At 39.1% G+C, this 15,309-nt stretch overlaps 2 protein-coding genes across 5 annotated transcripts in view; both read right to left on the bottom strand.

The window, feature by feature from the left end:
* LOC693611 (uncharacterized) overlaps window positions 1-15,309 on the bottom strand; it is a 156,593-nt gene that overhangs the window by 5,499 nt on the left and 135,785 nt on the right.
* LOC693665 (zinc finger protein 429) overlaps window positions 1-15,309 on the bottom strand; it is a 43,790-nt gene that overhangs the window by 20,509 nt on the left and 7,972 nt on the right. For 3 of the 4 annotated variants that reach the window (XM_077978638.1, XM_077978637.1, XM_077978641.1), the window contains exons 2-3: window positions 6,145-6,271; window positions 5,544-5,639 (exon numbers count right to left, since the gene is read on the bottom strand). In XM_077978638.1, coding sequence (XP_077834764.1) covers window positions 5,544-5,639; window positions 6,145-6,271 — 223 coding nt within the window. Of the gene's footprint in view, window positions 1-205; window positions 2,102-5,543; window positions 5,640-6,144; window positions 6,272-15,309 lie in introns of those variants that run through there. The other variant, XM_077978640.1, reaches the window with a different exon arrangement.

The raw sequence follows: 15,309 nt of genomic DNA, 5'->3' as shown, positions 1-15,309 counted from the left end.
AAAAAGAAATTAAGCAACACACTCTTGAGCTCTTGCGCATGCTTAGTTCAAAGGTTTAAATAACTAATATTGTGAAGATATTCATACTACTCAATGTAAATTTACAGATTTAATGCAATGTTTTCCAAATTTCTCATTGCACTCTTGAAGAAATAGAAACAGCAACCACCAAAGTATAAGAAATATCAAGAGACAGACAACAAAGTACCCAACAATCTTTTAAAAAGGAACAATGTTGGAGGAATTACAGTTCTTGATTTCAAAACACATTACAAAGCTACAGAATTAAAACAAATTGGCATGAGTATCAAGGTGAAAAAGTAGACTAATCAAATAGAATGCAGCACATATATAAACGTTCACATATATGATCACATGAAGGGTCATTTTCATACCCATTATTATTGTAACATTGTTACTAAAGCCCATGGGTTGAACCAATGCAAATTTCTATCAGCAACTTATTCAGTAGATATAATTTGAAATATAAAAATAATAAAATATCACCCACATTTGAGAAAGCAGGAAATACTCTAACAACCATAAAGATAAAGCTCAATGACATTATGTAAAATGAAATGAGCCAGCCACATGTTTGGAGAACATAAACATTCAAACCATTATTATAGAACAACTAGGCTTAACAGACTCGTACAAAACTTTCCAGCTGAGGCTGGGCGCGGTGGCTCACGCCTTTAATCCCAGCACTTCGGGAGGCCGAGGCGGGCAAATCACGAGGTCAAGAGATCGAGACCATCCTGGCTAACACAGTGAAACCCCATCTCTACTTAAAAAAAAAACAAGAAAACAAAAAAACAGAATAAATTAGCCACGCATGATGGTGGATGCCTGTAGTCCCAGCTAGTCAGGAGACGGAGACAGGAGAATGGCGTGAACCCAGGAGGCGGACCTTGCAGTGAGCTGAGATTGCACTACTGCACTCCAGCCTGGGTGACAAAGCGAGACTCCATCTCAAAACAAACAAACAAACAAACAAAAAAAACTTTCCAGCTGAAAGCAAGAGACTCTCTCCAGTCAAAAGCAAAATATCCTTATTTGCACCTGGTGTATTCTGTTAGGACACGAATCAAGTCTTACTAAATTTAGGAATATTGGCTGGGTACAGTGGGTCATGCCTTTAATCCCAACACATTAGAGACCAAGGTGGAAGAATCACTTGGAGCCAGAAGTTTGAGACCAGGCCTGGGCAACATAGTGAAATCCTGTCTCTACAAATAATTAAAAACTGCACTAGCCAGACATGGTAGTGCATGTCTGTAGTCTCAGCTACTCAGGAGGCTGAGATGGAAGGATCACTTGAACCCAGGAGGCTGAGGCTGCATTGAGCCAAAATCATGCCACTGTACTCCAACCTGGGTGACAGAGTAAGCTCCTGTCTCAAAACAACAACAAATAAAGTTTAAAAGACCAAAATTACACACTATGTTTTCTGGCCAAAACTAAATGAAACTAGGAACTAAAAGCAAAAGTAAAACTGGAAAATCCAAAAATATATGAAAATAAAACATGCTCTTCAACATTTTCTTGCTTAGGGGTCAAAAATTTAATTTTTCAAATATGTCAATACAAGATACAGTGATAAACACATTTAATATAATCCCTAAACAATCCCAATAGCACAGTTTTTTACAGAAATATTGTTTCAAATTGTAAAATTTGGTCATAAACTATAGCCAAACACCCATGAAAAAGAACAAAGAGGAATTAGACTTTTTGATTTCAAAACATATTAAAAGCTACAATAACAAAAACGATGTGGTACTGACAAGACAGATGAAAGATGAAACAATAGAATACAGCACAGAAATAAACCCTTCTGTATATGATCTTCCACAAAACTGCCATGAGCACATAATAGAGAAAATAAAATCTCTTTAAAAAATAATATTGGAAACTGGATTATCAATACAGCCTAGCCAACATGGCGAAACCCCATCTCTACTAAAAATACAAAAAAATTAGCCAGGTGTGGTGTCACATGCCTGTAGTCCCAGCTACTCCGGAGGTTGAGGCAGGAGAATTGCTTGAACCCAGGAGATGGAGGTTGCAGTGAGCTGAGATGGCACCAGTACACTCCAGCCTGGGCAACAAAGCAAGACTCCGTATCAAAAAAAAACACTGGTAAAATAAAGTTGGATCCTTTCCTTGAATCATATACAAAAAACATTTTAAATACTTGGACATTAAAAAAAAAAAAAAATCCCTTAGAAAAAAATATAGAAGAAACACAGGACATTGGACTTGGCCGCTTTTCCTTAGACACATTAAATGCATGAGCAACAAAGAAAATTAAAATTTAACTGCACTAAAAATTTTCTGCACATCAGAGAAAACATTCAAGAGTGACAATGTCTCTTAGGAAATGGATGAAAATGTATGCAAATCACATGTGATATGATTTAATATTCACAACATATAAACATCTCTTGAAACTAAAAAGTTAATGTGATTTTAAAATGGGAAAATAATTGAACTAAGTTTTCAGCAAAAAAGATACACAACTGGAAAAAAAGCATTTAAAAAGAACACAAGATCACTAATTTGTAGAGATATGCATGAAAATCACAATGAAAAACAAAATCACCTCACATCCATTAAGAATGGCAACTGTAAATTTTTTTAAAAACACCAAATCTGTTAATGATGCAATGAAAATGAAACCATGTTGGCCGGGCGCGGTGGCTCAAGCCTGTAATCCCAGCACTTTGGGAGGCCGAGGCGGGTGGATCACGAGGTCAGGAGATCGAGACTATCCTGGCTAACATGGTGAAACCCCATCTCTACTAAAAATACAAAAAACTAGCCGGGCGTGGTGGCGGGCGCCTGTAGTCTCAGCTACTTGGGAGGCTGAGGCGGGAGAATGGCGTGAACCCGGGAAGCAGAGCTTGTAGTGAGCCGAGATCACGCCACTGCACTCCAGCCTGGGAGACACAGCGAGACTCCGTCTCAAAAAAAAAAAAAAAAAAAAGAAAATGAAACCATGTTGACTGCGGGAAACAAGAATGCAGCCATTACTTTAAAATGTTATGTTTCTCAAATACTTAAAAATGAAAAAAGAAAAAAAAATCGGACTGGGCAAGGTGGATCATGCCTGTAATCCTAGCACTTTGAGATGCCGACACAGGCAGATCACCTGTCAGGAGTTCAAGACCAGCCTGGCCAACATGGTGAAACCCTGTCTCTACTAAAAATACAAAAATTAGCCAGGTGTGGTGGCTTATGCCTGTAGTCCCAGCTACTTGGGAGGATGAGGGAGGAGAATCTCTTGAACTCGGGAGGCCGAGGTTGCAGTGAACCAAGATTATACCACTGCACTCCAGCCTGGGTGACAAAGTGAGACCCTGTCTCCAAAAAAAAAAAAAATTCCTCTCACATAGAGGCATCTTCGCTCTTATGCTTTTAAATTTTTTAAGGATTCTACTTTCCCTTCAGTGATCTTTGTTCAAGCTTACAGTGAGAGCCAAAGCCCTCTTAATGGCATATAATATACTGCATAATCTGACCACTTTTTCATTGCTTTGGGGGACACACAAGTATCTGCCTAATTTTGAAAAACTCTTTGTTAAACTACTTTTTAGGTTGTCTTTTCATATTATGTCTAAAATGTTTGAGAGTAGTGGTTTCTGTTCCAGTGGTGTTTTTTTGTTAATTTTTCTGCACAGTCCATTATGTTTGTATTACTATAGTCTTGAAATATAGTTTGACATTATAAAGTATGACGTTCTTTTGCTTTGTTCTTTTTCCTCAAGATTGCTTTGGCTATTCAAAGTTTATTGTAGTTTCATGTAAAGTTTAAAATTGCATTTCTGTGGGGGAAAAAAAAAAACACTGAAATTTTCATTGGGAATTCACTGAATCTATAGATCACTTTGAATAATATGGTACTTTAAAAATATTTATTGTTTCAATCCATAGACATAAAATATTTTAAAATTTATGTCTTTTCTAATTTCTTTCATTGATATATCTTTAATCGTAAATACTTTTTACCTCCTTGGTTAAATTTGTTTTCAGAAATGTATTATTCTAATGCTATTGTAAATAAGATTGTTTTCTTCCTCTATCACATAGTTTAAGTGTATGGAACCACAACTTACACTTGTATGTTAATTTTATATGTTAATTTTATATACTGACGGCATTTATTAGACAGGTTTTAATGTATTGTTTATGGTTTTTTAAATATAAGATTATATAATCTACAAATAGCAACTTCTTACTTGTCTTCAATTTCAACGCTTTTTGTTTGTTTGTTTTGAGACAGAGTCTCACTCCATCACCCAGGCTGCAGTGCACTGGCACAAGCTTGGCTCACTGCAACCTCTGCCTCCTGGGTTCAAGCAATTCTCCCTGCCTCAGTCTCCCAAGTAGTTAGGATTACAGGCGCCTGCCACCACACTTAGCTAATTTTTATATTTTTTACTAGCAACAGGGTTTTGCCAAGTTGGCCAGGCTGGTCTGGAACTCCTGACCTCAGGTGATCCAGCTGCCTTGGCCTCCCAACGTTCTGGGATTATAGGTGTGAGCCACCATGCCCAGCCTATTTTCTATTTTTCTGACTAATATTTATGCCACATACTTCCAGTGCTATTATTAAAAGAGGCATTAACAACGGGTACAATACAGTTTTGCATTGGTGTCTGTGAATTTGAAGCAGCAAACACCTCTTCAATTTTTATAAACTGGCCTCACGAGGTAAGGCTCTTTCATTGGGTCCCCAGGGTGCTGGGATGCCCTATGGGTTTGTAGTAGACAGAGGGCGTAGCCTGGTCATAAGGCTGCAGGGTCTGCACTAGGGTCCACCTTTAGTTGGCTTGTTACAAGGGGCTTTGGTAGATGCTAATTCCCATTTTATTTTTTGACAAAGTAAATATTCTTCAGGACTTTGCGCTGTAGGGCAGTCACTAAGACAGGTGTTTTTTTGTTGTTGTTGTTGTTTTTGAGATGGAGTTTCGCTCTTGTTGCCCAGGCCGGAGTGCAATGATGCCATCTCAGCTCACTTCAAACTCCGCCTCCCAGGTTCGAGTGATTCTCCTGCCTCAACCTCCTGAGAAGCTGGGATTGCAGGCATGTGACAGCACGCCAACATTTTTTTTTTTTTTGAGACGGAGTCTCGCTCTGTCGCCCAGGCTGGAGTGCAGTGGCGCAATCCCGGCTCACTGCGAGCTCCACCTCCCGGGTTCACGCCATTCTCCTGCCTCAGCCTCCCGAGTAGCTGGGACTATAGGTGCCCGCCACCACGCCCGGCTAATCTTTTTGTATTTTTAGTAGAGACGGGATTTCACTGTGTTAGCCAGGATGGTCTCGATCTTCTGACCTCGTGATCCGCCCGCCTCGGCCTCCCAAAGTGCTGGGATTACAGGCGTGAGCCACTGTGCCAGGCTGAAAGTTTTTTAGAACACAGTTTTTCAGAAAATATTTTCTTTGAAACATAGCTTCCCAAATCACATTGTAAGGACTGGCTTTCTTTTTGCCCTTGGGACCTCTCATCTGTGTTGTCTGTTGTATTCACTCTCACCTACCTGGGGGTTCATCCACCATTTCATATCGCTTCATATTCCAGGGTTCTTTTTCTTTCTCTAGACAGGTGATTAGGTCTGGCTTAGAGACAGTAATACCTGTTTTATTAAAAATAAAGAAGATGAATCTTGCTTATATTCTGTAATTACCAATTTAGTAATGTGCTCAGTAAAGAGGATGTAGTACAATATTCTAGTAAATTAATCCCCAAATACCAATTTATAAGAGAAATTTCTAAATCTTTAGAAAATATTTTAAATTTGTAGGTTCTTAATTTCATTGACCAGTACTACTTAATAAAATATCGATTGTGACAATTAGATTTTAAGGTGTAGGCAACGATATTTTAGGCCACTAAATTCCTGAAATTATCACTAATCAAGAGTACATAATACAAATCAGCTCAGGAATATGGAAAGTTCAAGTGAAGATAAAACATCTTGAAGAAATTCTTTTCTACAAAAACAAATCCCCAAACTTTTCTTAAAAACAGGAATCTGAAACTCATTTATGCAAAGCATAAATTACCAAAAAACACTCTACAAAGAGGAGAAATGAAACATTTAGGGTATATTAGGAATGGTGTATTGAAGTTATTCTCACCCAGGAAGACCAGGTTTCTGTAGTTCTCTAACATCACATTTCTATATAAGTTCTGTTGTGCTGTGTCCAGGCACTGCCACTCCTCTAGAGAGAATTCTACGGCCACATCTGTAAATGTCAATGGTCCCTGAAACACACACACACACACACACAGGGAGAGAGAAAGAGAGAGACAGAAACATATTTACCAAGTGCCCATGGGTAGACTTCTTTATTTAATTCAAGGTGAAATGAGAGAGAAAAGAGAACTGCTTCTCACTTACACGACTGAAATTATTCAATAAATTAATTTACAAACAGAAATATTCTCTAATATATTCTCTAACTTTGAGAAAATAGTGTCATAAGATCCACAACATCAGTGTGCACATGACATTTTTCTAAATGATAGAGTATAAAATTAAGGGCATGAACACAAACATATACATTTTTGAGTGCTATGTTTACATCTTACAGAATGAGTTGTGTATTATATTTTTCAGATCAAAAAGACATGTTGAGTTAGAATTTATCTCTCACATTTTAATGTACTCAATGAACTGAAGGTTTTGTTAATACAGTATTTTTTCAGAAAATCCGGAAAAAAGTCTGAGTTGCTGAATTTCTAACAAGCTCACCAGTAATGCCAATGTTTTTGGCCCAAAAAGAATATTTTGTCAAACATCCAGTAAATGAAGGAACCTGTGTTTTTCCCAGTTTTTCTGCATTGTAAACAAAGATGAGAGCTTTCATTTTCCAAAGATAGACATATGCAAAGAAAACCTAAGGAAGAAGGGCAGCTGCCAGATTAAATGTGATGGCATCCGCTGCATAAAGACAGTTAATAATAAAGAAAAAATAATCAACTCTATAGTAAAACAGTCTGTCAGAGTTCTTTAACCAAGTGAATCATTAACATCAACTGCACTAGGACAAATTTTTATGATGCACTGGTACACACAGAAAGACACAGCCTCACTGATGTGATAGTGCTACCTAAAAGTAAATTATACTCTGAATTTAACCATAAAGAAACATCAGTTTTATTCAAAGTTTAAGATATCGATAACTCATGGGTTCTGTAATTTTTTTTCTTTTTTGATACGGAGTCTTGCTCCGTCCCCCAGGCTGGAGTGTAATGGCACGATCTTGGCTCACTGCAACCTCCACCTCCTGGGTTCAAGCGATTCTCCTGCCTCAGCCTCCACAGTAGCTAGGATTACAGGCACCTGCCACCACGCCTGGCTAATTTTTGTATTTTTAGTAGAGATGGGGTTTCACCATGTTGGTCAGACTGGTTTCGAACTCCTGATCACAAGTTATCCAACCACCTCGGCCTCCCAAAGTGTTAAGATTACAGGTGTGAGCCACCATGCCCGGCCAAGTGTTCTGTAATTTTTAATAGTGATTTAAAGTTGTCTTTTTTTAGCACTCTAGAGAACAAGTACCTCCTAATATATATATATGTCTATATATATTTGGAATTTTCTGGGTAATAAATGCCATCCTGTTTAAATAAGCATTTTTAAAATCCTGTTCTGCGTAAAGCCAATGGAGAACACAGATAGACCCTCAACATTACATGTTCTCCATCTCTACTGAGGAACCCACCTTTCCCCAATTGAAACCTTGAGTATCCACACCTCATGTTTCACAGCCACAAGGGAACATTTTTAATATTGCAGATTAATTTATAATCTTGGTGAGAACTCTGCATGGCATATAAAAAGCTATGATGTAGAGAATGTACAGAAAGATCTGGTACGTAGGAAGGAAATATTTTTCAGAGACCCCTGACTATCATAAAAATTTTTTAAAGTAGTTAAACTCATTAGGGAGGAAAAATACAAGTAGAAAAGTAAAGGCTTGCAAGTACTAAACGCAGGACAGTCCAGGAGGCAGAGTGGACAACTCTTGATCTGGGACATCATTAGCTGAAAAATCGCCATTTATTCTTCTTTCTCCAATTTCTCTGAAATTCCCACTCAGATAAGATTCTCCAAATAAATTACACCTGCATCTTGAGAATATGCCTTTTAAAATGTCAGCAGCACCTGTTTACCTGCTACCACCACACCCTCAGGCAGAAGAACCAAGACTTGCAAAAAAAAGTCCACTCATTTCTGTTCTTTATAATAAAGGAGATTTAGAAACAATGCACTGCTCCATGGAGATATATTTCTTCTTTCCTGTCCTCAGGTGCCCTCCCCTGCCACAGACAACAGCAGTTTCTGCTACAATATTGGTAATATGGACCGCACTGCCCTGCCCCTACCAAACCCAAACAGAATAGGCCCTGTAACCACCCTTTAGTGCAAAGGTGAAACTTAACTCTCATGGATATGTTTTGAAGCTTTCACACTTGATTCTGGCCTCATCTTAGAATCACATGAGGTGCTTAATTAAAACAACATGGATGCTTCTACTTGAAAGTAGTAGTAGTAGACAGGGTTTCACTGTGTTAACTACTACTTGAAAGGGCACAAGTAAACAGATCTTTGCAAATTGGCCATGGAGTCCTAATTAGAAACCTCAGTTGATAACCACTTGGCAAAGCATGGGTGTTGGCCGGGCACAGTGGCTCACTCCTGTAATCCTAGCACTTTGGGAGGCTGAGGCAGTGGATTTGCCTGAGCTCAGGAGTTTGAGACAAGCCTGGCCAAGATGGTGAAACTCCATTTCTACTAATATATAAACAAAAACCAGCCAAGCACGGTGGCAGATGCCTGTAATCCCAGTTACTCAGGAGGCTGAGGCATGAGATTTGCTTGAACCCAGGAGGTTGCAGTGAGCCAAGACCATGCCACTGCACTCCAGCCTGGGCAACAAAATGAAACTGTGTAAAAAAAAAAAAAAAATTCACGGGTGCACATGAATACAGCAAGTTCTTAGAAGACCTATAAAGAGATGTCGATTCTGACACAATGGTAGGAGACTACAACACTCCACAGACACTTAGATCATTGTGTTGTGTGAATTAGGAGACTGGAGAGACTGATAGGTGGAAAAGGAGGATTTTATTGACTGCACTTAGACCCAGTGGATTAACATCCAGAGACTAGGCCTAGGACAAAGACAAATTTAACTTTTACATGCACTTCTGAAGGGGGTGGGCTAACTTGAAACAAGCCTACAGTGGCACAAAGCATAGTGGTGTGAAACCAAGGATACAGAAACAGAAAAAAACCAGTTAATCATACTATGACAGGTTCACAACTCAGGCTTATATATGACTCTTGCTATGCGGCCCAGATGGCTGTTATCTAGGCTTGCTCCAGTGCCTTGCAAGGGCTTATCTCATAACCTTCACCATGGTGCCTAGGTGGCTACAATCCAGGCCTGCTCAGGCATCTCATGACCTTCACTGTGCTGCTTAAATGAAAAACAGAACCGTAAGAGAAAGGAAAATTTGTTTCTCTTCTCCCTATGTTGAGGGAATGCTGGGAGAATCTCCAGAGCACATTCTTTTGAGCCCTGGCTTCTTAGATAGTGTTACCAAGACTTTTCCTGGGTGTGGGCTGTGCCTGTTACTGCCTCTGGGATAAGTCAGCCTAATACAGGAAAGCTTGTTTTTCTTTTTAATTTAATTTAATTTTATTTAATTTCCCACCTCAATTGAGGCAGAAAATTAACAAAGATATCAGAACCTAAACTCAACACTTGAGCAAATCATTCTAATAAACATATATGAAACTCTCCATCTGAAACCAACATAGTATATGTATCTTTCTCATCACCATGTGTCACATACTCTAAAATTCACCATGCAATCAGAAACACAATAATCCTCAGCAAGTTCAATAATCCCAAAATCATACCAAATGCTCACTTAGGCCACAATTTGATAAAGATATAATTCAGGGCTGGGCATGATGGCTCATGCCTGTAATCCCAGCACTCTGGGAGGCGGAGGCGGGCAGATCACGATATCAGGAGATTAAGACCATCCTGGTTAACACAGCGAAACCCTGTCTCTACTAAAAATACACACACACACACACACATAAAATTAGCCAGCCATGGTGGCACACGCCTGTAGTCCCAGCTACTCAGGAGGCTGAGGCAGGAGAATCGCTTGAACCCAGGAGGTGGAAGTTGCAGTGAGCTGAGATGGTGCCATGCACTCCAGCCTGGGTGACAGAGTAAGACTCCATTTCAAAAATAGAAAAAAAAAAAGATATAATTTAATACAAAGAAAAACACTTGAAAACATGCAATTACATGAAAATTAAACAACCTTCATCTGAATGACTTTTGGTAAATAATGAAATTAAGGCACAAATCAAGAAGTTCTTTAAAACAAATGAGAACAGTGATACAATGCACCAGAATCTCTCCAACACAGCTAATGTGAGGTTAAAAAGGGAATTCATAGGACTAAATGCTCACAACAAAAAGTTAGAAAGATCTCAATTTAACAACCTAACATCATAAATAAAAGTGTAAGAGAAGTAAGAGCAAACAAGCCCCTAAGCTAGCAGGAGACAAGAAATAACCAAAATCAGATCAGAACTGAAGGAGATTTAGACATAAAAAGTCATACAAAAGATCAAGAAATCCAGGAGTTAAATCTTTTAAATAAATCAATAAGATAAACTACTAGGCAAGATTAGTGAATTAAGAAGAGAAGATTCAAATAAACACAATAAAAAATGACAACGCCTGTAATCCCAGCACTTTGGGAGGCTGAGGTGGACGGATCACAAGGTCAGGAGATAGAGACCATCCTGGCTAACACGGTGAAACCCCTTCTCTACTAAAAATATTTTTTAAAAATTTGCTGGGCATGGTGGTGGGCACCTGTAGTCCCAGCTACTTGGGAGGCTGAGACAGGAGAATGGTGTGAACCCAGGAGGCGGAGCTTGCAGTGAGCCGAGATCAAGCCACTGCACTCCAGCCTGAGCGACAGAGCAAGACTTCGTCTCAAAAAAAAAAAAAAGAAATGACAAAAGGGTCATTACTACTGACTCCACAAAAAATACAAATAACTACTGAAGTCTACTATGAACATCTCTATGCACACAAACTAAAAAAATCTAAAAGAAATGGATAAATTTCTGGGCAAATACATTCTCCCAATACTAAACAAAAAGAAATTGGAGCCCAGAACAGAAAAATAACAAGCTCCAAAATTGAATTAGTAAATAGCCTACCACTCAAAAAAAAAAGCCCAGGACCACACAGATTCACAGCTGAATTCTACTAGATGTACAAAGAAAAGCTGTCATTATATTTTCTAAAATTAGCTGGCATTATACTTTCTAAAACTATTACAAAAAATTGAGAAGAAACTCTTCCCCCGCTCATTATATAACAGCATCATTCTGATACCAAAACCTGGCAAAGATAAAACAAAAAAAAGAAAACTCAGGCAAAAATTCTTCATGAACACTGATGCAAAAATCCTCAATGAAATACCGTAATATTGAATCCAGCAGCACATCAATAAGCGAATCTGCTATGATCAAGTAGGCTTTATCCCTGGGATGCAAGGTTGGTTTAACATATGCAAGTCAATAAATGTGATTCATCACATAAACAGAACTAAAGACAAAAACTACAAGATTATCTCAATAGATGTAGATAAAGTTTTCAATAAAATTCAACACTCTTCATGTTTAGAACCCTTAACAAACTAGGTATCGAAGGTACGTACTTCAAAATAGTAAGATACCTGTGACAAATCCACAGCCAACATGCTGAACAGATGCAAGCTGGAAGCATTTCTTCTTTAAAAACTGGCAAAAGAAAAGGATGACTTCTCTCACTACTTTTATTCAACATAGAATTGGAAGTCCTGGCCAGAAGCAATCAGGCAAGAGAAATAAATAAAAGGTATCCAAATAGGAAGCAAGGAAATCAAACCAACCTTGTTTGCAGATGACATCATTCTATATCTAGAAAACCCTACAGTCTTGGTGCAAAAGCTCTTTAGACTGAAAAACAACTTCAGCAAAGTTTCAGGATACAAAATATATGTACAAAAATCAGTAGCATCTCTGCACATCAACAACATCCAAGCCAAAAACCAAATCAAAAAAACAATTCCATTCACAACTGCCACAAAAAGAACAGAATATCTAGAAATACAGCTAACCAGGGTGGTGAAAAGTCTCTATGACAAGAACTACAAAACACTTCTTAAAGAAGTCAGAACTGACACAAATCAAAAACTATTTTATGCTCATGGACAGAAAAAAATCAGTATCATTAAAATAACCATACTGCTCAAAGAAATATATAGAAATAATGCTATTTCTATGAAACTACCAAAAACATTCTTAACACAACTAAAAACTATTTTTAAATTCATACGGAACAACAAAAAAAGTCCAAATAGCCAATGCAATCCTAAGGAAAAAGAACAAAGCGGCTGGGCACGGTGGCTCACGCCTGTAATCCCAGCACTTTGGGAGGCCGAGGAAGGCGGATCATGAGGTCAGGAGATTGAAGCCATCCTGGCTAACATGGTGAAACCCCGTCTCTACTAAAAATATAACAACAATAATAATAATAATAGCAGGGTAGAGTGGCACATGCCTGTAGACCCAGCTACTCGGGGGGGGCTGAGGCAGGAGAATTGCTTGAACCTGGGAGGCAGAGGATGCAGTGTGCCGAGACTGCGCCACTGCACTCCAGTCTGGGGAATAAAGTGAGACTCTGTATCAATAAAAAAAAAAAAAAAAAAAAAAGAACAAAGTTGGAGGCATTGCATCACATTACCCAACTTCAAACTATATTTCAGGGCGACAGAAACCAAAGCAGCATGGTACTGGTAAAAAGCAGACTCATAGACCAATGCAACAGAATAGAGAGCCCAGAAATAAAGCTGCACATCTATGACGATCTGATATTCGACAAAGCTGACAAGAGGAACGTAAGAAGAATGTTGTTTAATAAATGGTGCTAGAATAACTAGCTAACACTATGTAGAAAACTGAAACTGCACCCCTTTCTTATACCATACACAAAAATATACTCAAGATGAATTAAAGACTTAAATAAAAAATACTGTATGTTGACCTAGGAAATACCATTCTAGACATAGGAACTGGCAAAGTTTTATGATGAAGGTACCAAAAGCAATTGCAACAAAAGCAAAAATTGATGAATGGGACCTAATTAAACTAAAGAACTTTTTCACAGCAAAACAAACAAACAAATAAAAAACAAAACCAGTCAGAGTAAACAGACAATCTACAGAATAAAAGAAAATATCTGCAAACTATGCTTCTGACAAAGGTCTAATATCCAGAATCCAAAAGGAACTTAAACAAATTTACACGAAAAAACAAGCAACCTTATTAAAAAGTAGGCAAAAAACATGAACAGATGCTTGTCTAAAGATATACATGTGGCTAACGAGCATTTGATGAGTATTTCTTTATTACTAATAAGTAGAGAAATGCAAAGAAAAATCACAATGAGATACCATCTCACACTAGTCAGAATAGCTATTATTAAAAAAGTTAAAAAAAAAAGGCCAGGCGCAGTGGCTCACACTTGTAATCCCAGCACTTTGGGAGGCTGAGGCAGGTGGGATCACTTCAGGTCAGGAGTTTGAGACCAGTCTGGCCAACATGGAGAAACCCTGTTTCTACTAAAAATACAAAAATTAGACGGGCGTGGTGGTGCGCACCTGTAATCCCAGCTACTAGGGAGGCTGAGGCAGGAGGCTCATTTGAACCCAGGAGGCAGAGGTTGCGGTGAGCCAAGATTCTGCCACTGCACTCCAGCCTGGCGACAGAGCAAGACTCATCTTAAAAAAAAAAAAAAGAAAAAAATGACAGATGCTGGCAAGGTTGTGGAGAAAAGAGAATGCTTATACATGGCTGGTGAGAGTGTAAATTAGTTCCACCATTGTGAAAAGCAGTGTGGCGATTCCTCACAGGACTAAGAAGTACCATTTGACCCAACAACCTTCTAATTGGGTATATATCCCCAAAAATATAAATTATTCTACCATAAAGACATATGCACATGCAAGTTTACTGCAGAAATACTCACAATAACACAGATACGGAATCAACCTAAATGCCTATCAATGGTAGACTGGATAAAGAAAAATATTGTATGGCTGGGCACGGTGGCTCATGCCTGTAATCCCAGCACTTTGGGAGGTCGAGGCAGGTGGATTGCCTGAACTTAGGAATTTGAGACCAGCCAACGCCACATGAAAAAACTCCATTTCTACAAAAAATAGAAAAAGAAAAATTAGCCAGGCATAGTGGCACGCACCTGTAGTCCCAGCTACAGGGACTGCTGAGGAGAAGCTAAGTTAGGGGAGCTGAAGTAGGAGTATTGTTTGCGGAGCTGAGGTGGAAGGAATGCTTGAGCCGAGGATGTTGAGGCTGCAGTGAGCCAACATCATGCCACTACACTCACTCCAGCTTGAGTGACAGGGTGAGACCCTGTCTCCCCAATAAATAAAATATAGTATTAAAAAATATAGGCCAGGCACAGTGGCTCATGCCTATAATCCCAGCACTTTGGGAGGCTGAGGCGGGTGGATCTCCTGAGGTCAGGAGTTTGGGACCAACCTGGCCAACATGGTGAATCCCGTCTCTACTAAAAGTACAAAAATGAGCCAGGCGTCATGGCGGGCACCTGTAATCCCAGCTACTTGGGAGGCTGAGGCAGGAGAATCGCTTGAACCTGGGAGGTGGGGGCTGTAGCAAGCAGGGATCATGCCACGGCACTCCAGCCTCGGCGACAGAGCGCGACTCCATCTCAAAAAATAAAAGGAAATAAAACAAAATAAAATAATTTTAAAAATAAAAATATATATGGTGGCAGGGCACAGTGGCTCATGCCTGTAATCTCAGCACTTTGGGAGGCTGAGATGGGCGGATCACTTGAGGTCAGGAGTTCGAGAAAAGCCTGGCCAACATGGCGAAACTCTGTCTCTACTAAAAATACAAAAATCAGCTGGGTGTGATGGTGCATGCCTGTGATCCCAGCTACTTGGGAGGCTGAGGCAGAAGAAATCGCTTGAATCTGGGAGGCGGAGGTTGCAGTGAGCCCAGATTGCAAAACTGCACTCCAGCCTGGGTAACAGACCTAGACTCCATCTCAAAAAATAAATAAATAAAATAAAATAAAATAAAATAAATGTGTGTGTGTGTGTGCGTGCGTGTGTGTGTATAAAATATATATGGTATATAAACATCATGGAATGCTGTGTGG

This window comes from Macaca mulatta, chromosome 19, assembly GCF_049350105.2.
Source record: "Macaca mulatta isolate MMU2019108-1 chromosome 19, T2T-MMU8v2.0, whole genome shotgun sequence".
Lineage (NCBI taxonomy): Eukaryota > Metazoa > Chordata > Mammalia > Primates > Cercopithecidae > Macaca > Macaca mulatta.
The sequence above is the reverse complement of the archived record's forward strand: the minus strand, read 5'-3'. Positions and strand labels throughout refer to the sequence as shown.